Source organism: Gasterosteus aculeatus, chromosome 2 (genome assembly GCF_964276395.1).
Source record: "Gasterosteus aculeatus chromosome 2, fGasAcu3.hap1.1, whole genome shotgun sequence".
Classification (NCBI taxonomy): domain Eukaryota; kingdom Metazoa; phylum Chordata; class Actinopteri; order Perciformes; family Gasterosteidae; genus Gasterosteus; species Gasterosteus aculeatus.
Window position 1 is genome coordinate 24314573 of NC_135689.1, and position 25382 is coordinate 24339954.

The 25382-nt window shown below is 49.7% G+C and overlaps 3 protein-coding genes and 1 non-coding gene across 4 annotated transcripts in view; 3 read left to right on the forward strand and 1 right to left on the reverse strand.

Moving 5' to 3' along the window:
- The first annotated feature begins 174 nt into the window (after positions 1-174).
- Positions 175-8771, forward strand: ap4b1 (adaptor related protein complex 4 subunit beta 1). The gene is made up of 13 exons (XM_040193136.2): positions 175-1383; positions 1719-1943; positions 2023-2153; positions 2738-2885; positions 3187-3472; positions 4700-4798; positions 5366-5477; positions 5762-5845; positions 5926-6029; positions 6369-6576; positions 6672-6956; positions 7753-7884; positions 8007-8771. The coding sequence occupies exons 1-13, from the start codon at positions 1271-1273 to the stop codon at positions 8390-8392; spliced, it is 2313 nt and encodes a 770-aa protein (XP_040049070.2). The 5' UTR covers positions 175-1270; the 3' UTR covers positions 8393-8771.
- Positions 8771-17994, forward strand: LOC120828980 (alpha-1,3-mannosyl-glycoprotein 4-beta-N-acetylglucosaminyltransferase C). Its single transcript, XM_078087662.1, has 5 exons — positions 8771-9184; positions 11487-11590; positions 12203-12350; positions 13181-13435; positions 14873-17994. Exons 2-5 carry the CDS (start codon positions 11510-11512, stop codon positions 15775-15777), a joined length of 1389 nt encoding a protein of 462 aa, XP_077943788.1. The 5' UTR covers positions 8771-9184; positions 11487-11509; the 3' UTR covers positions 15778-17994.
- Positions 17995-18623: 629 nt separating this feature from the next.
- Positions 18624-20259, reverse strand: LOC120829245 (uncharacterized). The gene is made up of 3 exons (XR_013452455.1): positions 20184-20259; positions 18781-18855; positions 18624-18688 (listed from the first exon to the last, which is right to left on the reverse strand). It is a non-coding gene; the product is annotated as an uncharacterized LOC120829245 (transcript).
- A 1744-nt stretch (positions 20260-22003) lies between these two features.
- ccnq (cyclin Q) overlaps positions 22004-25382 on the forward strand; it is a 4252-nt gene continuing 873 nt past the window's right edge. The window contains exons 1-4 of the mRNA XM_040193208.2: positions 22004-22661; positions 23038-23221; positions 23741-23873; positions 24041-24259. Of these exons, the coding sequence (XP_040049142.1) occupies positions 22550-22661; positions 23038-23221; positions 23741-23873; positions 24041-24259 (648 nt within the window). The 5' untranslated portion in view covers positions 22004-22549. The remainder of the gene's footprint in view (positions 22662-23037; positions 23222-23740; positions 23874-24040; positions 24260-25382) is intronic.

Consider the following 25382-nt stretch of genomic DNA (forward strand, 5'->3'; position numbering starts at 1 on the left):
GTGCACTGAGATAAAGCACAAGGACATTATTTGTCCCTGATGTTAGGCAGATCAATCGTAGTGAACTTTCTAATCAAGACGTGCTGCCTCCATGTGAAGCTGAAGGAAAAGACCCGGCTATGAGCAGCTGAGTGAGACAAAAGTACCTCACGAGTGTATTACAATAGGTAGTTGTCTTCCATCGCTGTAGTACCCTGCTGGTAAATACCATTGTACGGGAAGAATCTCAATATCAACTTTTTACAAATGGACCGAGGGATCATGTGATTATCCATCCATCCATTGTCAAACCGCTTATCCTGCACACAGGTTCGCGGGGGGGCTGGAGTCCATCCCAGCCAACTTCGGGCGATAGACAGGGTACATCCTGGATTGGTCGCCAGCCAATCGCAGGGCTACACAGAGACACACAACCATTCACACTCACATTCACACATCTACGGGCAATTTAAAGTCCCCAATCAACCTGATCCCCAGAGCATGTCTTTGGACTGTGGGAGGAAGCCGGAGAACCCGGAGAGAACCCACGCAGACACGGGGAGAACATGCAGACTCCACACAGAAAGGCCACTGGGCGGAATCGAACCCAGGATCTTCTTGCTGTGAGGCGACAGTGCCGCCCTCATGTGATTATAGAAATATTTATATTTCTCTACTGATATGTGCTACAAATTCAATTGCTTTCATAAGTCTGTGCAGATTGAGGTTGGAATCCGTAACTACACTTAGATTTCTGGTTTGGTTTGTGTTTTATAACATCAGATGAATCGGTTAGTTGACAGACGAACTGGGATCAGGAGCTAAAAGGAAGGCAAATATTAGAAAGAGGGTTTGTATTGAGAGAGATCGTCGTCCTCATCAAGGTGTGCAGACAGGTAGCAAAGGACGCAGCGTGCCGTTCCTGCTCCGACCAGCAGGGAGCAGCGTGCCGTTCCTCCTCCGACCAGCAGGGAGCAGCGTGCCGTTCCTCCTCCGACCAGCAGGGAGCAGCGTGCCGTTCCTCCTCCGACCAGCAGGGAGCAGCGTGCCGTTCCTCCTCCGACCAGCAGGGAGCAGCGTGCCGTTCCTGCTCCGACCAGCAGGGAGCAGCGTACTACGGAGCCGATCGTAGAAGAAGAAAGGCGGAAGTGTGCCGTGTGTAAACAATCGAGTCACCGAGTCACGACACGGACGCTCCTCCAGCTGAAGGTTTGACCGGTCACGTTTTAAAGGTTTGAGGCACCGTTACGTGAGGAGGACGTGTGACGTAGCGTGTGACGAGCCGTCCGCCATGCCGTACCTGGGCAGCGAGGACACGGTGCGGGAGCTCAGGAGACATCTGTCCAACCCCAACGTCCAGTCCGACCCGCTGCGCTACCGGAGCTCCATCCTCAAAGTGATCAGGTCAGTCTGCTCCACCCGCGCCCCCACCCAGGTGCCATCGGTGATGGAGAGGCCTCCATCCATTCCTAGTTCCACCCAAACAAAGGACAGTCCCGCCGATCTCGACTCAACTCTTTTGACACACCAGAAGGCTCAGCTGGGATGTGTCTCTGAGGTCCCCAGAGACAATAGAATGTCCTGTTTCTTTCCCATAATGCCCTGCTGTCTACCTTTCACACCTTTTTAATCATGTCAAGTATCTAAATGTCAGCTTCCACATTCTAACCTGCTTTTAGGCTCAACGATGCAGCGTGGTAACGTGACTCCCCCGTCCTCCCCCCCTCTCCCTCCCCCAGGGCCATGTCCCAGGGTGTGGATGTAGCAGGCCTGTTCAGTGAGATGGTGAAAGCCTGTGCCACCGTGGACATAGTCCAGAAGAAGCTGGTCTACGTCTTCCTGTGCTCCTATGCCACTCTGAACCCAGAGTTGTCTCTGCTGGTCATCAACACGCTGAGGAAGGACTGCCAGGACCCAAACCCCATGGTGCGCAGCCTGGCCCTGAGGAACATGGTCAACCTCAGGTGAGGCGCGCCGCGCGCGACGTCCGCACAGGCCTTCACGCCGCCGCTGGGCCTGACCGTGCGTCTGCGTGTTCCCCAGGTTGCCCAGTCTGGCGGAGTACGTGGAGCAGCCTCTGAGCGCAGGACTGAGGGACCGAGCCGCTTGCGTGCGGCGGGTGGCCGTTCTCGGCTGGGCGAAACTGCACAATCTCCAGCCCGCTTCTGAGATCGGTAGGATGGGTGCAGTGACGCTCCGGTCCAAAAGTGTTTACTGGTACATAGTCTGGACCGGTTTATACGTTATTAACACGCTAACTTCTTATCTTATTATTAGCGCAGGAATTAGTTAACGCTGACAACTACTATTTCATAGCGCAGTAACAGGTTATTATTACGATCCTGGACATTTTTGTTTTGAATCTCTTCCTAGAACCAAAGTTATTTTTAACTTGTATCACTAAAAGTGTGTTTTTCTTTTTCTTAACCGAGATTCTTCTAAAGAAATCCAGTTTTGACATTTTATCTCATAATTTCAACTTTTTAAGTCAAAATTTGGACTTTCTAGCCCTTTTTTGTGGCGGAAATGGGCTTCCTTACTAATTGCATTGTGGTTAAATCAGGTAAAAGAAAAAATAATGTTTAGATTAAGAAGACAATTATATTTTGTTAACATTTTCTTTCCCATTTTAAAAACATGAGATCGACAATGTCAGTTGATAAATCGGTTATTTCCACCGCGCCTCTACAAAGAGTTCAGTGGTAGCTGAAGTGTCCATCACTCCGTTTCGTGCTCTTCGTTCCTCGCGGTTCCTCAGATGCAGCAGTGGTGAACGAGCTGTACGGCCTGCTGAGGGATCCAGACCCGGTCGTGATGGTGAACTGCCTGCGAGCGCTGGAGGAGATCCTGAAAGAGGAGGGGGGGATGGCGATCAATAAGCCCATCACCCACCACCTCCTTAACAGGTGGGACGGATGGAGAACCACGCCTCAGTCAAAGGGACTCTTTTGCGTGGTGGAGATGTTCACATGGAGACGCTAAAGCCCCAACGTGTTCTTTGTCTTCAATCACGTCTCAGCCGTCACATTGTACTCCGTTTATCTTCTGCTCTCTGAGCCTCTAATGGAAGGCTGAGCTCGTGCTGACGCGCTCGCTTACTGATTTAAAACCAATGGCCATCATCTTAATACTAGAAGTCCTCAAAGTTGCACTTTCTTATGTATTTGTTCTCATGTGCTCAAAGACACTTATTATTTGTCCTCCCAGGTTGGGGCAGTTGGATGTTTGGGGTCAGTGCGAGGTGTTGAGGGTCCTCCAGCGGTACCGTCCCCAGTCAGAGAGCGAGCTGTTTGACATCCTGTCCCTGCTGGACGCCTCCCTGGTCAGCCCCCACCCCCCGGTCATGGCGGCTACCCTCAGCCTCTTCCTGGTCCTTTGCCCCGACCTGCCGGCCGTGAGCTTTGCGGCCCTGGAGCGCGTACGTGGACCCCTGCTGGCGGCCTGCGGCAGCGCGTCCAGGGAGACCAGGTTCACTGCTCTGTGCCACATCCAGGTCCGTGCCAACCCGGACGCCACACGCGCCCGGCGGAAGGTTCTCTGTTCGGTCACATGATCTGTAGCCGCCTTCCGATCACGTGACCTGCCGTTGGGATGAGGGGGACATGGCGATATTCAGACGCACGGCAGCGCTCCAACCATAGAGGAAGAAATGTAGCGACGGCGCATGCTAAATAACTAAAGAAATAAAAGGAGGACAAGGGGGCAGGAGTCAGTCTGCTGCTCGCAGGCGCTTATCAAACATCACTTTATGAGCAAATACAGGATCCTGTTGTGTTCATTTCTAAAGCCGCATTAAGACACTTTATTTGAGGCGCTGTGATCTGTTAGAAAAAAACCCGTACGGCAAAGTCACGGTCATGAAGAGAAGGGTCTGGTTCTGATCCGAGCAGCGAGCGCTGCTGCCGCATCCCAGTTCGTGCACTCAATGCAATGCAGACTTTTGATAATCATAATAATTTTCTGACCATTTTATGTCACTGTGCATAATGACAATATGACAGCATAATGATACACGTTTTATTTTCAGAACGTTATCGTCTCTCTTCTCTCGCTCGGTTTAAAGCCCAAATGTTCCCACAGCCGAGCTGAAGATTGCGGCTTCGTAACAAAGTCCATTTGGACTCGTTCATCCTGATTGTCTGTAGAGGTCACGAAAAATAACCCTCCACAACCCGGTGGGTTCACGCGTTCCCTGTCGGTGTGGAGGCGCTGCTTAAGCCCCGCCTCCCACAAGGAGAGACAAGAGGACAGCGCCATGGACGAAAGCGTTCACTTAGATCCACCAAAAGTGATCACACGGCGACACACACACCCGAGGGACACGGCGACACACACACCCGAGGGACACGGGGACACACACACCCGAGGGACACGGCGACACACACACCCGAGGGACACGGCGACACACACCCAAGGGACACGGCGACACACGCCCGCGGGACACGGCGACACACGGCACGGCCATCACACCGCGTCGCACGCAGTGAGCCGTGAACCACAGGACCATCTGATTGGCTGGAGGCGTGTGGTGCAGCGTGTCCTGAGGGCATCCGGTTGCACATCGAGCACCAGGTCATCAGATGAGTTCTTTCCATCGGCGTGTTCAGGGCTCCGGTGCAAAGTCCTCGTATTCGCTAGTTGCTTCCTCTGCCAGTGGGACTCTCTGGTCAGGTGGACGAGTCGACACATTCTGAGCCATGAAATGTCTGTTTGTCTCCAGCTGCTGTTGCGTTCTCTCCCCGGCCTGATGGGGGCGCACTACAAGCGCTTCTTCTGCGGTTACGCCGAGCCGGCCTACATCAAGCAAAGGAAGATGCAGGTGATTCAAGTTCATTTATTCCTCCCGCCGTCCATCGCTGTGTCGTGACTGAAGCCGGAGGTTCTTTACCAACGGGACCTCCGCTGGGTAGAAGAGTCCTTTCTTCTCAGGAAGGTTCCTGGCTGAGTGGTCCTCATGATGACGGCTGATTGAATTCTCTAATGCTCAGGAAAGGAGCTTCAATGCTTCCTTACCTAGGTCCTTAAGGACCCACTAGACCTTCCTTTATGAAGGGAAAGGAGATCATTCAAATCATTCAGATCATGTAAATTTCCCCTCTGCAGACTGACGTCACCAACGTGCGTCTCAGAGCTACGTCCCTTAGTGAAGGTGGAGACGAGTCCCTAAACACCGCGGTGTCTTTTTGTCCTTGGCCCCGGGACGCTTCCCACAGAGGTCACGAGTAGACGTTAGGGGGCCTCTTCATGGCCACTTGAATCCATCCTAGAGCTGGAAGAGGGAAGCCAGATAGACTGGACCTCTGGTTGGTGCTAACGGCGTGGTGCTAACGGCGTGGTGCTAACGGCGTGGTGCTAACGGCGTGGTGCTAACGGCGTGGTGCTGCAGGTGCTGGTGGAGCTGGTCAATGACGACAACGTGGCCATGTTGCTGGATGAGCTGAGAGGATACTGCACTGATGTCAACGCCGACACGGCGCAGGCCGCCATCTCCGCTATAGGTGAGCGCGCGGCTACGTGGCAGCACGCCGTCTTTAACCATGTCTGTCTAATGCGCAACCAGATATTCAAATGTAGTCCATTTTTGAAAGCGAATATTCGAACGTCCTTTTTGAACGCTAATCACCTGTAAGGGCCGCCGGAGAAAAGTTCTCCACCGTCAGTTTGCTCTTGATACATCTGATCGAACCGGCGCGTTTGTGCACGAGGCCCGCGGTCTCCTACGCGCTCGTTTCCAGACCGATGGAGGTCTGAAGTCTGCTGTGTGTGTGTGTGTTTGTTGCAGGTCGCATCGGGCGGAGCTACAGCGACCGGTGTCTGCAGATCCTGACTGGACTGCTGGGGCTCCAACAGGAGCACATCACGTCTGGTGGAGTTCACACACACGCTGCACTGACCCGGTGACCTCGCACTCCGCTGCCACTGACCGCTGTCCCCCTCTGTCCTCAGCGGTGGTGCAGACCATGCGTGACCTGGTGTGGGTCTGTCCTCAGTGCAGCGACACCGTGTGTTCGGCGCTGGAGGGCTGCGAGGAGACGCTGCAGGACAGTCAGGTCAGACCAGACTGAGCTTTGGCTTTTATTTGTGCTCTTCTCACCGGTTTGAAGAGTTTGGCCTCAGTAAATAAAAGGGTCGTATGTTAAGTTCAATTCTAATTGGAAAGCACCCAGATGTTAGTCAGCAAACAGGAATTACAGCCTCTGGGTTCGTCAGGCGGTGCCTTCCCCCCCGTAGACTTATGTTGGGGGCTCATGAGAGCGGGGGTCTTGATCGTGAGCGGCGGCGCCTGCGGCCGCGGAGGAACAGTCGCCGCCTGAATGTAGAACGTGGTCTGGAGCCCCGCAGGGTTCCGCTTTGACGGCGCTCTGTTCTTTGTGCTCTTCCTGGTCCAGGGCAGGCAGGCCTTGCTGTGGCTGCTGGCCGTGCACGGGGAGCGAGTCCGCAGCGCCCCCTACACGCTGGAGGGCTTCATCGATGGCGTGAGGGGCGAGGCCTCTCCGGGAGTCAAGATGGAGCTGCTGACGACCACCATGAGGCTGTTTGTGTGCCGGCCCGCCGAGACGCAGGACATGCTGGGACGCCTGCTGCACCACTGCATTGGTCTCATAGCTTCTCCTTTGTGACGGGGGGGGTGTATAACTCATTCGGTCTGGGTTGGGATAAGGCCGCTCATTGTCCCACTTTGTGTGTCCCAGAGGAGGAGACGGACATGTGCGTGCGGGACCAGGCACTTCTCTACTACCGCCTGCTGCGTTGTGGTATGGAGGAGACACGCAGGGTCCTCGGGGGTCGGAGGTCGGAGCCTTCTCTGGGCGTTTTGATTGGCCGCCCCGCGGAGCCCATCAGCCAGTGGGCCTCCAGCTTCAACACTCTGGAGCCTCTGAAGCAGGGCGCTGGGGAGACGGAGACAACCGGCAGAGCGAGCCCTCAACATGTGACCTTTGACCTTGACAGTGACCTCTCGGACACTCTGAACTCGGGTGAGTGAAGACGTCCAGATGTTTCTCTCCTGCAGCTCTTCACCACAGACTGCGTGAACAACTCTGTACGCGGCGCTAAACGCCGCTGGAGGAGGACCAGGACGCGTTTCCCAGTCTTCATTTGTCTCACTGTGGGGACAGGAGGGGCAGCCGGGTGGTCTCCTGCTGCTGCAGCCCCTCTCCTCCAAGGCTCCACTCGTTGTGCGTTCAGATGGTGTTCTGCATTGCTTGGTGGTAACCTCCACCCAGTCCGCCTGTTCTCCTCTGACCTCTGACCTCAAGGCCTTTTCAAAAGAAGTAAACAGCAGCAGTGTTTTTGAGGGCTGTTTGGATAAATTAGTCCTTATTTATTAGTTGTTCTTAGTTATATATAATATAACAAAACAACAATGTTATAATGCCGTCCACTGATACATCTTCATAGAGGAGAAAAGAATATTTTTTTAAAACAACCACGACATGGTGCAGCCAGAGAATCTGTACTACGGTCAAAGCTGCACCACCGGCTTTAAGAAGGCGGAGACGTTGTATATTGTACAGAGGAAATCCAGCGTTTTCATTGGTTGAGATTGTCCCTGCGTACGTTCACCTGAGCGCTCCACGTCTCACGTCTCTGCGCTCAGAGCGACCCCGTTGCGCGGCGGTTAGTTGTCGTTTCAGGTTTCAGCTCGGGGGCTGGAAGGAGACAGACGAATGAAACTGACTCGCGTTCTTTAGCTCGATTCCCCTCCTGGCGACGCAGTTTCAGTTACTGTCACAATGTTTTGCTCACCCTGTCCTCGCCTGTCTTCTCCAGGCGCAGGGGGGTTTTCCTTTTCCCCCGCTGGCGTCCAGGCGCCCCCCCTCACCTTGTCCCTCTCGCCGGCGCTCAGCCCGGAGGAGTTTGAGCGCTTGTGGACGCAGCGACGGGCGCCGCCTGCTGAGGAAGGTGATCAAACGGGGAAAGGGGACACTTTCACGTCAGTCTGTCCCTCTTCATGGGACAAGTTTGTCGATTGCATGCCGCACAGTGACGGTGTTTTCTGTGCTCGTCCTTCTTGCTGCGACCAGGTGCTGAGGAGCTGGACTACGTGTGCTTGGAAGAACGCATCCGATGCCCCGCCGTACCCCACTGCTCCCCACAAAGCCTGCAGGCCGCCATGCAGCTGGTCAACATCCAGACGCTGGCCTTCACGGCGGCCCACGCCTCCCCCTGGAGGGTCTACCTGTACACGCACGCCCAGCAGGCCGCCCGCAGCGCGCTCATACTGGGCCAGCTGCTGTACGCTGGAGAGGACGAGGACGAGGACGGGCTAAGCGAAGGACCGTCCCCACGCGGGCGAGAGGAGGAAGTAAAAGTGACTCTTAAACAGCGGCCGAGAGACGAGAAGGCTCTGCAGGGGTTCCTGTCCATCCTCACAGCCGTGCTGCACGCGCTGCCCTTCAACACGCACTGAGACATGAATGAATCCATTAAACGTCCTCTGCACGTTGGAACCCAAGTAATCAGAAGCTGCAGTGGTTCAGTGGTCTTCACACGTGGATCGTCCTCATAAAGGGCTGAGCTCATGTGTTCGGCCTGAGGGAGGCGCTGTTCACCACTAGTGCTGAATCACTGCACTAAATCTAATCTCGCACTTTTGGGTTTAAGAGTGAAAATAATGTGTATTTACTGTGATTACTGGTTCCCATCGCGCAGCACAGAGGGGAGGGTGTGTTTTCCGTGTGCGTGTGTGTGTGCGTGTGTGTGTGTGTGTGTGTGTGTGCGTGTGTGTGTCAGCTTACTCTTGAAGGTCATGAAGTCATTCAAAAATAAAACAAATATTTGGACTCTAATGGGACTCTGAGTTGTACATTGTTGATGGTGATCGCTCAACAGAGACCACCTGGATACGTTAAACCCCCGTGTGTGTGTGTGTGTGTGTGTGTGTGTGTGTGTGTGTGTGTGTGTGTGTGTGTGTGTGTGTGTGTGTGTGTGTGTGTGTGTGTGTGTGTGTGTGTGTGTGTGTGTGTGTGTGTGTGTGTGTGTGTGTGTGTGTGTGTGTGTGTGTGTGTGTGTGTGTGTGTGTGTGTGTGTGTGGGCTTGTCCTGGGAGAGTCAGGTGACTGGAGGAAGGAGGAGCAGGTGTTGCCTCGCTGATCCAGCACACATTGCCCCTCCGGTGCCGGTACCGGTCCTGTGTTCTCATTAACTTGTTGCCCGGTGTGGTCGCCACTGGGGTGAACACAGTGAACACAGGAGTTCTTCATGTAAGTATTCTACCTGATCTCTAATCTCTATAACGGTGATTTAAATGACGTTGAAGCGGAACCGGGTCTTTATTCCGGTGCACGCGGTGCTGTTGGACTGTTGCGCCGTGCGGGTTGTTGTGTTGTCACGAGGCAGCGTGTTGTTAACACACACACACACACACACACACGGACGCAGCCGTCCCGTCCATCACGTTCGGCCGGTAACGGGAAGCCGTGATTCTCTGGCCGGAGTCTGGAGGGAGCTCTCCCGCCTCTGACGCAGACGTGCGTCCGCTCCGGAGGCTCCGCGTCCCCGCTGAGCAAACACCCGCGGCCCGACGCGGGTCCGCCGACCCCCGCGGGGAGCGGCGGCGGCAGGTTCCGTTCACCGCCGCGCTCCTGTGCACCGCGGGACAAGCGGACGCCTTTGAAGTGTCGTTAAACCGGGTGTAACGTTTCATGAACCCTATCGTCAATGTGTCCCTGTTAAGGAGAACATCGACAGCCATGTTTACTTTCGAGTATTACTGAACAGCTTCTGAGGAAGACGAAGTCCCGTAAAAATGACACTTGTAATTTCCCACTCAAAACCCAGTTTTGGAGAATTAAAGATCGTCATCTCAGTGGTTCCCAGTGTCCCCTTCAGGGCAGACCACGTGGTGCGGGGGCCACTGCCAGGCCCCGTTTCCTCCCTGGGCGTACATTCCCCTCACCCACCTGGGCGAGGTGGGCCGAGCCGACAGCCAGTACGGCGACTTCTGGTCGCCGTACTGGCCGAGTTACGCGTGTTCCGTTTGGGAAGGTGTTGCTCCAGCGGGGGTCCGTTGTTGGCCGTCCCACTGAGCCTCAGCCCATGGACGGCGTGAGATCGTCTCTTGGGTTATTTGGAAAACAGCCGAAAGTGGGTGGTCAACTCCATCCGAGGCTAAATACTGACACGGGACTGATCAAAAAGTACCTTTAGGGAAAGTTAAAAATAACTTTGGAGCGAGAGTTCAACAGGGGGTGAAACCGTTGAGGGTCAACAGGCATTTCTACTGCGCTGCGAACAGGTCTCAACAGGACCTGTGCAAAGGTGGCTCGCGTCTCCGGCCACATCATAAAGGCTCGCTGTGCCCCCTCTCCCTGCCGGGGAGGGACGGGCTCCCGGCGCAACTGTTGACCGGGGCAGCCAGTCCTCGGTGCGCCCGTAAGTCAGCAAGACGGCCGACCCGTCTTAAAACACAGTCCAAGGGTTAGTCTACCGCGCGCGAGTCAGCGGGTGCAATAAAACCCTGTGGCGCAATGGAAGGCCGGCACGCGCCGGCTGAGTTGAGACGCCGGCCCTTTGGGGTCACCGCCCCAGCTGTTTCCCTCAGGATGGCTGCCGTTCAGCGTCTCTCGCTGTTTTATCTGGTGAAGCCAATGATTAGAGGTCTTGGGGCCAAAACAATCACAAGCTGGGTAAGAATGTGAGCCACCGACTGGACCACTTTTGATCTTTTCTGCGAGATGAATGGAACATCCTACGCCGACACTCATCAAACCCTGGAAAAGTTGTCGGCCAATACAGACCGCTGTAGGGTGGCCATGCAAGTCGGAATCTGCTGAGGAGTGAGTAACATCTGCCGAATGCGCTATCCCTGGAAATGGACGCGGCTGGAGCGCCAGGCCCATTGCAAACAACAGGTTAGGTTCAGATCCCCGGACCTAGCGTGGCAGAGACGGGCGCCAGAGCCTGTTCTACCAGGTGAACAGGCTCTGGCTTGTGAAATCCAGATAAAGTTACTTAAATCAGATCCTAAACTGACAACCTCAGGTGTGCGGGCGGCAGCCTGTTGTGGTTGCTCTATGGTCGCACACTTTTCTTTTGCTGTGTATTGGTTTCGTATATACGTTGTTTATTTTAGGCTGCGTTAAAAACATCTGGCTGGGGACAGCAGATGGACATGAGCCACTCTGGCTCACCTGCAGTACACCTGTTGATAAGTGTGCGTTGTTAACCCACAACCCTACAAAGAGCGAAACCGCCATGGACTTGCTAGCGCTCAGGGCGGTCCCTCCTCAAAGAGGGTCCTGACAGAAAAGGTTTGGGATGCACAGTATTTGATAAAGGGAAGCACGATATCGGACTCAAAAGCTGGGTAGGGATTCTGGGGAAGGGCGTATCAATTAAATGCTACGATGTTCACCACACACAGCACCAGTCAAAAGCCGGACACGGTTCCTGGTTTCTGTTCTGAAGCATTCATTAAAAACCAACTGAAGTATCTACTGTTGTGCTGACTGATGTGTGTGTGTGTGTGTGTGTGTGTGTGTGTGTGTGCGCGTGTGCGTGCAGATTTGGGTTTATATGACCGGAAGATGCTGCGTCATTCAAAGAGGAAGGTTTTGGCAGTGGTTATTCTCGTTGGAGTACTCTGCATTCTTAACTTCCTTATTGCTGTAAGTATACACACACACACATTCCCCCCCCCCCCACACGCACACGCGCACACACACACACACACACACACATGCCCACACGCATGTGCACACAAACAGAAGGGATATGACTGCCTACATTTATGTCCGATGAGAGGTCACGCTAACATGGTGCACTGTAGCGTAGCCTCTTATCTGCACACTGGACAATACATTGAATCTTGAGCCTCACAGCACATTACAGGTCATTTAACTTACCCATCACCACTAGGCAATAAGACCGATCCTCGTCCGTACAATGTGATTCCTTTACTGTGACCACAATTGCTATTTTAGTTTGGACCAATTGACGTGAAAAATGTGTTGTTTTTTTAACAGAAATTAGTTTCTTTTTTAAACCAACTTGCTGGTGTACGATTTATTATTAGAATACGTTTTGATATAAGTTAGGAAAGAACCTTTTAAGTAATGGCTGATGATGTAGAGCAAAAAGATGAGCCCACACATTGAGGCCTTCTTAATGAAACCCTGTTGCATCAGTACCTGGTATCGGCCCAGACCCGGAGCCCACGTGTCCCTTTTCTTTCACGCTTCAGTGTAAATAATCCTAATGGATCGATGAATGTTTTGCAGGGCCGGTTCATTTCACACGAGCCGTCGGAGGAGTTGACTTGGCGAGCAGAGAGGCTGGTCAGTAAAGAGTCGTGGTTGGAGCGCGGAGATTTCCTGCCTCTCAATGTGTCCTACCAGGTGCTTGCTGGAGCGCCGCCTGCTCAACAGAGTGAGTTACACCCTTCGGCTGAAGTTTGAATTTATGTGCTGGTCAATAACTTTGCACGGGCTGACAATAAAATGCCAACGCAGGGTAAAGTCCTTTTCCATTTGCCCCTTTTGTTGTTGGACTCACCATGTCCGGATACACATTAGCATTTGAATATTTACACTAAATCACATGCAGCTATGTATTTTTCATTGAATACTCGGCCACCAGCAGCACACCGTATTAACCCTAGCGTCTCTGTAGCTCACTCACTCACTGGTATGGACCGACAGCGCGTTGACATTAAGAGGCGGGTTCGCACCGTGTGACCAATCACAAACATGGACATTACGGCCGGGCTGAAAATTTATATAGAGGAAGAGCAAACTGTAATATTAGACAAAAGTTTAACAACGGGAAGGGAAACCGTTTAAACTGACAACTGCTGGGAGGAAAACTCGTAAAGTTGAGCGTTGTACGTATGCAATAATGCCAACAGTGTAGCCGTATTCTTTTCAGCTGCAACCTGACAGACGTAATATAGGTGTGAATGCCTCTGAGGAAATCTACTCTTGGCTTTGTTCTCGCCCGAAGTCGGCTGGGATGGACTCCGGCGACCCCGTGTGCAGGACAAGCGCTTTGACCGTGGATGGACGGACTCTTTGCTTTGTGAGAGTAGACTTGAAGGACAGTTTATTTAAGATAAATTAGAGAGTAGAAACAGTGGCAAGCAGATTATTAATGGTCTGATTACCCACTAACCATTTATACCAGGCTTCCAATGCAGTGCTCAGTAACAGATTCATGTTGAATGATATTAAACCCCCCACATTACTGTTCTGATGTTTCAGGGTATCTTTCCATTGGATTGTCCTCCGTGAAGAGGAAGAAGGAGGGCTATCTAATCCCCACTTTGAAGTCCCTCTTCTTCCAGTCATCTCCTGAGGAGCGCTCCTCCATGGTGGTGGTAGTGCTGCTGGCAGATTTTGATGTTACCTGGAGAGTCACTACAACACGGGAGATTAAAGCAGGATTTGCTGTGGAGCTGGAACAGAGCCAGCTGGTGGTCCTCCATGTTCCTCAGGATCAATACCCTTCTGTTACAGGTGTAGTAGTGCTCCTGAAGGAGCTCATTGCTTATTGGTTTGGTTGACCTGTGATGGTGAAATTTACCATTGAGACACAATTTCAATTTCACTCCATTTATTTGTATAACGCAACTTCAGAAATTTGCCTCACATGGCCTTACAATCTGTATCTAGCTGCAGTCGGTTAGACGGGAGAGAGCGATACGGTGGTTAATCATGCAAAGCTTTTTGCATTGGAAGTATAACAAACAGTGGTGCAACATGCAGCGGAGATCTGTGCAGAGGAATTACTCCATGTGTCTAACAGAAGGGGGGTGAGTGGCAAACGGAGCACTAGCTGCTGGGCTACTTTCAACATCTAACGCTACCCTGTGCGGCACACTTACAAATAGTTTATATTTGTGTAGTTGAAATATGAATATACCCAGTAATATTGGTAAATTAAGACATCCTGCACGTCCTCTCCGTCCGACTGCATGTCTATATGAGTGATCTAAAATAGATTCAGCCTGGGACCAGCGTAGGACCGGCCCCGGGCTGCACTCTCGTCACGGATAGTCTTGCGAGGTGTGAAAAGGAAGCAGCACATGCGAAGCTTCTGTAGAGACCGCCACACCGGAAGGTTTGGCCTGCTGGATGAGGTAGTGGACGCCGTATTTTGCCTTCCATGCCTGCGTTTTAAATCAACGGGGACAGAATCCAGCATGGAGAGGTATGGGAGTAAGGGACATGGAGCAAGAAATAAAACGGTAGAACACCGGACACATGCGGATAACTCCGCCAAGCTCGCCGTGTTAGGATAACCTTGCATTTATATATATTAACTAATATACTGAATTGTATGAATTAGATCTCCTTATGTTAAACTGTTGGAATAAATGTTATATACTTAACTGCAAACTCAAATGCAGGTTCAATACCTTTTTGTTTGCGTTGAATCATACTGGGATGTTTGGTGGAACTGATCGGCTGGCCCTACCAAAAAAAGACACTAAGAGATACTACATTGACACAGTGTACATTACGGCTCAGAACTCCACATACTTACAGCACTGCCAGGTTTCCAAAAATAAATCTTTTCTTGAGACTATATGGAAGCTTCAAGAGGGTTGCAGCTGTTCATTTCCACTTACCGCTTTTCAACAGTAGTAGTGGAGTTAGACTTCCATGTTATAGATATACATGTCTTGGCCACACACAAGCAGTTTTTGCTCATTTCATTTGGGACTTTGTTTGTTTGTCATGCCAAGAAGGATATTTTTTGAGGAAGAATTGATTTGATTGAGACCACAAATCTATGTTTACTGAGGGAATAAAGCAAGAGAGAAGCAGTTCTATAGAAGCACAGACAAACTTCTATAGAAGCGCAGGAGTCGCCTCGTTGTGGAGATTAGAGCCAATGCAGGTTTAAGTTTGCTGCCTGGATACTGATAGAAGTCTCTGGTTCTCCCGCAGGTCTAAAGAGGAACTACAATGATGCTCCGGAAAGGGTATCCTTCCGCTCCAAGCAGAACCTGGATTACTCCTTCCTCATCCACTACACTGCTGGTCTTGGCAGATACTATCTCCAGCTGGAAGACGACGTCTCCTCTGCAAAATATTTCCTCTCGACCATCAGGAGGCACGTTGAGGAGCAAGAGGCGAAGAAGACCACCTGGGCAATGCTGGAATTTTCCGTCCTCGGCTACATTGGAAAATTGTACAAATCTGCTCATCTTCCTCTCCTGGCTCGCTTTCTCTTCCTCTTCTACCAGGAGATGCCCTGCGACTGGTTAATGTCTCGCTTCCGAGAGTTGCTCACACAGAAGGAGCCAATCGTTTTTAAACCATCACTGTTCCAACACATAGGGACTTACTCCTCTTTCCAAGGGACATACAACAAGCTAAAAGACAAGGACTTTGAGGAGGGGATTTACACCAACCCTTCAGCTGAGGTTTATTCGGATATGTCCACCTACAAGAACCACCACCCCAAACTCGCCTGGGAGCCTGGTGAGGGGTTTTTCTGGGGACGCTCGCCAGATAACGGATCTTACCTGACCGCAGTGTTCAAAGCCCCCACTGTGGTAACGGGGATATTTGTAGAAACAGGATCAGAGGGCAAAGACGTCCTGGAGTCAGCTCAGGTGGAGATCGGCCGTGACGTGAGGAGCACAGAGAAAGGGGAGAAGAGTTGTGAAAGGTTCTTGTCAGTGGGCACGTTAGAGAATGGGAGGTTTGAGAAGCATGAGATGGACAAAAAGGATAGTTTTAGCTCATCTTGTCTGAGGATAAAGGTCTCAGCTGGGCAGAAGGAATGGGTGATCATCAAGAAAATCAGGATCTCAACAAAGCCAAGTTCAATTCCACACCAGACATAAAAATCTATTTGTTTCCTCCTGGTCAGATGAGTACTTTTTTACTTGACATGCTAGATGTTAAATGCAATCCAGACTTTTGTGCCTTGTTAAACAATTCGCCTAATGAATGAATTTAATATGTTGATGCTTTGTGATAACTTGAAACTCATCATGAGGAGATTTGCCGTGTTAAAGGTTCATATCAACCAAAAGCAAGGAGCTCCAGGAGGTAGATGTTTGACTGAGCACATTGAAAAAGGTGTGCATACCTCCTGTGAGGGAAACCCTCTGATGCTGAGTGTGATCATGTTAGCTTTCCTCATGTCTGAGCATTGTGAACCCTGTTGGAGGAATCCTGGAAGGATTGCCTCTACCGTGGCCTTGTTGCCCACCTGGATATTGGCAGAAGATTGAGACGGGGCTGATGAAACCATTTTGCCTTCTGAGCAATGACATGCCACATGCCAACCAAAAGAAGCAACTGCCGCTGTGCCTGAAGAGCGTGACGATACTGCTCCTCTGTGTCCGTGGGATGACGCCATTGCCACGATGTTACCACACGGCCAGGCGGTGCCGTTCTTTTTTCCTCTTTCCTTGGGGGGTGGGTTTGTTCCTGGGATGCTAAATGAGGCCCAGGTAACCGCTATAAATAGCCTCAGCTGTGTGTGTCGGTCGTGGCATTGTTGAAACTTGCGGTTGCGGCTTTAAGACGAGATTAAGTCTTAAGTTTGTTCTATTCTTCTACTGAACCCTTTCAGCGCCGGGGGCCCAAGAGTCTGGCTGTAGAAATTGTGTATTTACTTTCCAATCTTCAGGTTTAGCACTTTAGCACCGTTTTTCTGCTTACGTGAGTCGTATAGTGACCTCACACAGCGTCGTGCTGCTTCTGATGTGTGGTGGTGGTAGATGGAGCTAAGGTGCTCTCAGATGCTGGTAGACAGGTGTGGGCCCGACCTTCTCCCTTTGCATCGGTAGAGCACCAATCCACCGGCTGTCTTCTCCAATTACTGAGAGGTAATAAGAATTCTGGGACTCACAGTCGGGGAGGTGATGCTCCTCATTGAACTGTCCACCATTGTGCTTCTTAGAGACTAACTGTGATCCTGTGATCCTAAACACTGTGTTTTCATTTTACTGCAGGGTGTTATCAAAGAGCCACAAGCTTGAAGGACTTGTCTGGGAATAGTTTGTTATTGTCTTGGCATTTTCATGTTGGTTGGTGTTGTTGCTAATTTGGTTGCGATAGATGGGCAGATGTTTGTTTTGGTTGTTTTATGTTGATTTCAGATGGCCGGATGGATTGGTTTGGTTACTGATTTGGTCCCACTAACTTCCCTCTAGTGCCAACCTCAGTGGATTGATCTGTGGTTGATGTTTGTTTCCCCTGTTTTTGTGGTTCTTTGGGAATAAACACCAACTGATGTTCTTCCATGTTCTTCCAAAGTGTCAGTGAAAAGCGAAGGTGGTCGGGTCAAACACAGACAAGTTCCACATCACCCTCTCAGGGCCCGGACTAGTGAATGGGAAAGAGGGATTTGGGTTGTGGGGTGACCCTAACCATACAGCGCTGGATGGGAAGAGGGAGGTGGTGTTTGACCCGAGGGCAGTGGGCGCTGCCGCGGTGTCGGTTAGTCACAACGAATCAGGTCTGTGCTTGTGGGCTTCTATGTCTGCTATGGGACAGATCCCACGGTGCATCTGTTTCACCACTTGATCAGCCTCTTGCATATTGTATCATGGTCAGGTTGTCGGTTTTAGCTGCTGGTGTCATGCTAGCTTTGCTGCTTGTGTTTAGTTTCCTCAGGGTCTTTGCTGTTAGGATTGACAGCCAATGCATAAATAAAATGTACCAGTCAAAAGTTTAGAACATTCATTGAAATCAATGAGACGGTGAAATGTCCTATCACACAACCTACGGGCCACTTGGAGCATGTCTCCTCGTGAAGGTGTGCAGCAGGAGCTGGGCCTGTGCTGTGTTGTTATTTGGTGGCACAGGTTCCCCTCCCTCCGGAGCCCCGGTGACCACCAGAGGACAGCCAACTAATCTACAATTTAACTACACACACAATGGGGTCATCTGTCCAGGCCATGATGCTTGAATGCAGTACACATTTATGTCATTAAGAGTTGTTGTTGTCATGTAGTGATCGTCTGTAAATGTGGTACTAAGGTGCAGAGATTACTCTTTGCTCCAGAAGAGTTTGTTCTGTCTGATAAATAAATAAATGAAAACTCAAATGTCAATGGGACAATTGTCCCTACACATACGCCTCATTCAAAATGGACAAAGACCAAACTCAGCAGGCGTGTGTGTCATCCAGCAGCTCTCGGTGTTTAGTTATGATTTAAAGACTGGAAGCATGAAAGCTCTACAGGCTGTTTGGCCCCCGAGGGACAACGGATTAGATTGTAACCATAAAAGTAGAATCCACACTTACGAGGAAGGACCAGATGGGCGGATACAGGCAGTGTGCAAAGGGTAGAAACACGTCTCTAAGAGAATATTTCACAAAAAGCGTTTCGTGCTTTTTACCATCACCTATTTATCAACGTATTTATAGCCTTTGGTTTTCATCCACTACGAAAGACGTTCAGTGGCCTTGATGCTGGTCTCGGTGTGTCTGGTTGGAGGGTGAAGCTGCTTCTCGGCCAGCTGTTCAGTGACGGGGAAGTAAAAGGGAATTGAGATGTAAGTACAGGGAGTGTAAGACTACAAGAATAGAAATACGAGAGCATTAAAGACCACGAAACTATCTGCAACCTGCATAGCGTGCTCGCCAACATCCTGCAGGCTGCCAGTGTTTTTGCAGACAGAGTGCTGTGGCTCAAAGGCCGAGGACTTCAACCTGCGGAGGCCCTCTGCAGAGCGGCCTGGGACGATACGAGCAGGTAGATCCCAGGTCCCCTTAAAGTCAGGCCATGCATTTCCCCTCTTCAGACACACACAGGGGTGGAGTCAAACATAGCTTCACAATAAAAGCCTTTTCCTTTAAGAGGGGAGAAGCAGGTCTAATATGTTCTGACCTTCTTCACGCCTGGGAGCAGATGTCCTCTATCATCAGCAATGAAGGTGGTGGGGCCCTCCTGGGCACAGGGTCTCTACACACACACACACACACACACACACACACACGGTTTCAGATGCTGCTCTACAAACCACAAAGCAAAACAGGAAATGAAAGAACTTCATAGTGTGGTGCAGTGTTCATTTTGGCAGCTATTTTTTATTTAGTCTTAGTCTATAGACGAAAATGCATATTAGTTTTAGTCACATTTAGTCATTTTAATCCTTCTTAGTTTTAGTCGACGAAAACTCAGAACATTTTAGTCTAGTTATAAATTAAATGTGACTAAAACTAGTCTACAACTGCATAACAGTCTAGCTTGCAGTACTTGGTTGTCCATCAGATGTCCCTCCTAGGACAGGTCTATAGATGTCCCTCCTATAGGACAGGTCTATAGATGTCCCTCCTATAGGACAGGTCTATAGATGTCCCTCCTATAGGACAGGTCTATAGATGTCCCTCCTATAGGACAGGCCTATAGATGTCCCTCCTATAGGACAGGCCTATAGATGTCCCTCCTATAGGACAGGTCTATAGATGTCCCTCCTATTGGACAGGCCTGTAGATGTCCCTCCTATAGGACAGGCCTGTAGACCTGTAGATGTCCCTCCTATAGGACAGGTCTGTAGATGTCCCTCCTATAGGACAGGCCTATAGCAGGTCGGCAAACGTTTTGACTCGCGGCCACAGTGGGTTGTAAAATGTGACGGAGGCCAAGAACAAGTGGATGAAGTGTTTGTGTGAGTGAATATAAATGACATGTGAAACATCATCACATGAAAGGATTTGGATTTTAACAAATAGCAAAGCATTTATTTGCAAGGTAATTTAACAAATTGGCAAAGGTTTAACAACTTGATGAGGACCAGGGACCTAAACAGTCTTTTCTTTCTCTTTGTTTATGTGTTGGTTTCATGACCAGTTCTGCGGGTTTTCCTCCACCTGCTCTGCTCAGTTATATCAAAAGGATCCACCTGTCACGTGTGTGGCGCCTCTACGTTGCTTAGTAACGAGCGTACGGTGGCCGAGACGGTTTAACGTCTTCTCACGATGTGGCGCGTGAACTACAGTTGAAACGCGTGAGGCTTCAGAACCTGCAATGAGTTTATTAAGTTAGAATAGATTTAGTCATAGTTTTTATTTTTTAAGATCGGTTTCGTCACGTCTTAGTCGTGGAACAAAAGGTTCGTTAACGAACATTTTTCGCCCTAGTTTTCGTGGACGTGGTTTTACCTCTGACGCGCTTCGGCTCGCACCAGCTCTGCAGCCTCTGCGGCTTGAAGGCGCTGCCATACCGGCAAAGGGAACTCATTCACCAGAATTTGTTTCTCATTTGTATAATTCAAAAGACACAAAAGTTACCTGGTTTGCTGAGGACATGGCAGCGTCCATTGATCCGTGTCCGTGTTTGTTGACTCGTTGCATAGCAACGTCATACTGGCCCCTCCCTCCTGCCCGGTGGTAGAAACACAGTTGAGATGACAGCGAAGGAGAAACAAACCCATGTGCAAATACAAGAGACCTTTTCGTCTGCGGAGCCAAATGCAGGCCAGAGGGTTTGATCATTTGAAAAATACAACATTGAACATTAAACATTTAAATAAATGAAAATGAATTTGGGCCAAATATAATATTGATTCAGTTCTTGATTTGTTTTGAATGAAATATATATTTTCATTCTTTACTTATACATTGTTTTTATTAGTTAGATCTCATATTTGTCAGTTGCAGATTTTATACTTTCCAATTCAAATCTTATTGTTTCAAGTTTCAGACCTTTGAAGACTGAAAACCTTCCTCAACCGTCTTCAGGAATCGTAGGCACTGGGAATTTTGAATCAACGCTTTTAATTCACCATGTCCACTTATTTAGTGGTATCAACTGCTTACATATTTATATTATTCAAACGTTTCCCAAGACCAGCGTCCCCAGCTGTGTTGGTGTGATCAATCGATCATTGCAGGGGAAGCTCTTTGTGCTCAGAGTTGTATGACTGGGACACGAATGCAGACAGGCTCTTCATAGATTAGATTAGACATCAGGACTCCTGATCTTATCCACATTTTGACGTGATGCAGAAAGGCCTTCCCGCACACACATTGGTACTAACAGGCAAACACACAAACATCTGGTACAGGTGGTCTGCCTAACGTTGGAAAAGTTGTTTTATCCGTTCCAAATGTCCACAACTGAAGCCCGTAAAGAGGCGCGATAAATGTTCAAGTATGAGGATAACCGCAAACACTTTCAGAAATGTGTGAAGAACAAAAAACACATCTTGAGCCAAGAGTTGACAACATGCATACGACCCGGTCGGGCCTCTGAGGTGGTCAGACGGAGGTCTAGTCTGTCCCCAGAACCAGATCCAGGTCTGGTGGGTTCCTTCAGACATCCCGCTGTCTGCAACAAGCTGTCGGATGACTTCAGGTCTTTTATATGTCCAAATTCAAAAAGCAAGCTCAGACGTATCTGTTGTCCTGTGACCGTCACATGGATATTATGGATACATGGAAGTGAGAAACTTCAGAGGTTCAGGTTTGGTTGTTGAAAGCTACGATAATCTGCCTTAGATTATTGCTCTTCCTCGGCCATTCTTATCTAGTAGGGTCACAAACAGCTCGCTAAGGAGAACCTTCTCACTGGGTACATTGCCTGGCTGCCCATCACGTGCATATGGTGGATAGAAGGTGTTGATTCACAAGTCTCACAGTTCCTACGTTACCTGAAGGCATTTTCTTTGTTCAAATGTTCAGAACTTTTGGCCTGGATTTGACTCCATATGTAAAGACCATCACAGTGGACTCTGGATGAATGTGATTTCTGACTATGCTGATGATAGAGGAAATGAATCAAATGTACAAATAAAGAGCATTCCAATATTGTATTTCAAATTGGAGATGTCTCTCTAATGTGATTGTAATACACGTATACTGCCACCTACTGGTAGAGATGTGAACACGAGATGTGAACACTCATTCTGCGTCTCATTAAACAGCCCACAATACGTGGACAAATTAAATGTCGGTGCCGCAGCAACGAGTCCGCAACCACAAACCACTTCGATTAAACTTGATTTTTAACCATATCGCATCAAACAGAGCGATGCGTATTGCTGTGTGCATGGATTGTATCACACACCATTTCCATCATACAAACGCTCTATTGCGTTGACTTTTACTGTGAAAATGGACGGATTTCCGGTTTAGCTGCTGCACTGTAGATGAAAAACAAAAAAGAATTTAAGAAAATACAAATCTGCCGTTTTGTCGTTTTGTGATATTGAAACGGGAAACGGTGAAACGGGAATGGCGGACGCAGCGGGGTCCGCGTAGCCGCACACAAAGTAGCCGTTATGTCCTCTTGTTTCGAGAGGTAATAACCGCGAATGAACCGTACTATTGAAACTCTGACCGGAAGTATACCTGTTTATCTTCCGGGTAAGTCACGTGAGCGGGCTGAGCCGTGTGGTGACGAGCTAGCAACGCGTTACGCGGACGCTGGTCAAAATGTCTGGCTAACTTTGTGTTTTCTAAATAAGGAACAAACACAAAGCCCGTCGCAGGGGAGCTGTGGCTGCTTGTCCAGCGGGTCGCAGTGAAGCTTCCGCTCCACACCTTCTGCTTACCAAGCTAACGCTAACGCTAATGCTAACACTAGCTGCCCGCTGAGCGACAGTTAGCCGTTTCTGCGCGTCGCTGTTCGACGTGCTGCGGATGCTCCACGAGCCATGGAGGGTCCGTCCGCCGCCCGGGGCTGGCTGAGAGACTCCGGCGGGGATGCAGAGTCAGACCGGGACATAAAAACACACTTTCGCGTGTGTCGCTTCATCATGGAGACCGGTGGGTGACGACGATTCGTCCCCTCTGTCCTCCGTCACACACAAGAGCTACGGACGAGGCCGTAGCGAGCTTTTGTTGACGTTTGACAGAAAACTTACTATTTGCTCATTTTAATGTAGTAATTTCAAATGTGGATTAATGAGTATTTCTAATAAATGTGTTTATTGTTGATGTGACTATAGAGAGGATTTGTCAATTGAATATAACTGCTTACTACGCTGTTGATGTTTGCCTCTGTGTGGAAGAAAGAGTGTGATTCTAATTCAGGTTAGAAATGGACCCTCAGAGCCATAATCCCACTGGGCCGCTGCTCCGATCTGGAGATTGAGAAGTGAGTTCCCTCTCAACCAGCCGCTGCTGCCTGTCCTCCCTGCAGGGGTGAAGCTGGGGATGCGCTCGGTGCCCGTGGCCACGGCCTGCGTCTTGTACCACCGCTTCTTTCAGCGCGTCAGCGTGCACGCCTACGAGCCCTACCTGGTGGCCATGAGCTGCGTGTACCTGGCTGGCAAGGTGGAGGAACAGCACACCAGGACCCGTGACATCATCAACGTGAGCCACAGGTAAGATGCCCCGTGACCCACACGGGATCACACGGCTGGGAGCTAAAAACACGCTGCAACTTAGTTCTGTTTACCAAAAAAAACGTCACCCACTGCAGATTCCTTTTGTTCCTTTAATATATGGAATGCTACTTAAGCGCTAAAGCTTCTGTCTTCCCATTGCAGTATTCATTGTCATTATATAGAACTGACTAATGGCAGCGATTGGTCTGTGGAATGCTGAGTTCTAATCATCAGCATGATTGATCCCGGCATCTTAAAGTTCAGTCCACTTACTTACGGGTTGTGGAGATCACCTTCTGCTGATGTCACTTTAAGTGGAATATTTATTGGGTTTTGGGATGTTTGATGGACACGTTGAGGCATATAAGCAAGTCTCATTGAACTTAAGTAACTTTGATACAATGTGATTAATTGGTCAGTGTGACTAATGACTTAAATGATGCTGCTTCCGTAGTACATTAGACAATGTTTGTATGTGCAGCTGATCAGACGTGTCCTCCCATTCCTGCCTCGCAGATATTTCAACAGTGGCAGTGCTCCTCTAGAGTGTGACAAGGAGTTCTGGGACTTGAGGGACAGCGTGGTGCAGTGTGAGCTCCTCATCCTCCGCCAGCTCAACTTCCAAGTCTCCTTTGAACACCCTCACAAGGTGTGTGTGTGTCTCACCTGATATTCTGAAAAACATTTCTAGTTCCTTCATTTTTCGCATTTTTGCATTTAGTGTTCCAGTCATTGGGAGTCACCCTGGTGCATCGTGACCGTGGCAGAAAGCTGCCCTGTGATTGGCTAATGATGCGCTCATGTGTCTTCCACCAGTATTTACTCCACTACTTGTTGTCCGTGAAGTCACTCGTGAACCGCCACGGTTGGTCTCGTACCCCTGTAGCCGAGACGTCCTGGGCGCTGCTCAGAGACTGTTACCACGGCGCCATGTGCATCCGCCACATACCGCAGCACATCGCTATAGCAACGCTGCACCTGGCTCTAAACAGCTACGGAGTGGAGCTGCCTGTCGGAGAGAAGGAGTGGTGGAAGGTGTGTCTTCCCTGTTAGTGTGTGTGTGTGTGTCACAATGCTTTAGCTTGAGATGTGTTCTAAGAAAACGTCAAGACAATAAATACACCTATCAACCGTAAACCTGAATCAGGAATCAGGAAACATTATCGCCATATTATGTCACATACGAGGAATGTGACTTGGCGGTTGGTGCGTGACAGCAGACAGTAAGACGATGGACGACAAGACAACAGTGCACGAGGAATAAGATCCAATATAACGCTATGGGTTCGTAGTATAAGTAGTAGTTAATTAGCCGTGTAAATTCAAGGTTGTCTCTCACGCAGCAGGACAGGCTGGATGGCCTCCGTGGCTCTAACAGTTCCAACAAGCAGCAGCTGTGGTGGGAAACAAATGAGACGACATTCTACCGCCGTTCGTTGGTCAATGAGACCAATAACGTGTGTTTTAATGCAACTAACATATTGTTAATATTTACAGTATAATCCTCCCAATTGTAGCATTACAACCAGGTTGTATAATGGATTTGTTCGTGTAAAACAACATTTTTATTTAAATGTCTCGTGTGAGTCACAAAGTTGAACTAATAATATTGATTACCAGTGACCTGCCATAGGGAGCAAAGAGCAAAGGAAGCTCCACAGGAGGCTTTATTCAAGTAGTTGTTTTCAAAGCTGATGGAGCCGGTTAAAATAACTACATTAATCCACTAAGTTCTCTAAGTGCATAGAGGCCCTCCAGCCATTACGCAGGCAGCATGTATTATTCAGAGTATCCAAACAGAAGATGCTGCTGACATTGTATCACATCCCAATAATGTGGAAAGTGTCTTGTCTCCAATGCAGTTACCACCAAGGCACCACTTACTTTGGCAGACGCAGGCTGCTGCATCCAGTCAATGAGTGATGTACGCTAGCGCTAGCCTTGCAACCCTACAGCTTTAACCAAAGGGGCACCATCCGCTCCATCAGCTCCACCTTCAAAGCTCAAGTGCTTCTTGTAACTGTAGATGTAGTTACAGGCCGGTGCCCAATGAGGCTGCTTTTGTGAGAGCTTTGATTTTCTAATTCACTAAATGCAGTTAGAAAAAGCTTTGTGTCCTTAAAGGCAGCACAACGTGGGCCGTCGGCAGCGGTGGAAC

Excerpts from the sequence above, each read along its gene's own strand:
- ap4b1 (XM_040193136.2), top strand. The coding sequence starts at position 1,271 with ATGCCGTACCTGGGCAGCGAGGACACGGTGCGGGAGCTCAGGAGACAT. Across the intron at positions 1,944-2,022 it reads AGGAACATGGTCAACCTCAG|GTTGCCCAGTCTGGCGGAGT; the intron begins GTGAGGCGCGCC and ends CGTGTTCCCCAG. Across the intron at positions 2,154-2,737 it reads CCAGCCCGCTTCTGAGATCG|ATGCAGCAGTGGTGAACGAG; the intron begins GTAGGATGGGTG and ends GCGGTTCCTCAG.
- LOC120828980 (XM_078087662.1), top strand. The coding sequence starts at position 11,510 with ATGCTGCGTCATTCAAAGAGGAAGGTTTTGGCAGTGGTTATTCTCGTT. Across the intron at positions 11,591-12,202 it reads TTCTTAACTTCCTTATTGCT|GGCCGGTTCATTTCACACGA; the intron begins GTAAGTATACAC and ends AATGTTTTGCAG. Across the intron at positions 12,351-13,180 it reads AGCGCCGCCTGCTCAACAGA|GGTATCTTTCCATTGGATTG; the intron begins GTGAGTTACACC and ends CTGATGTTTCAG.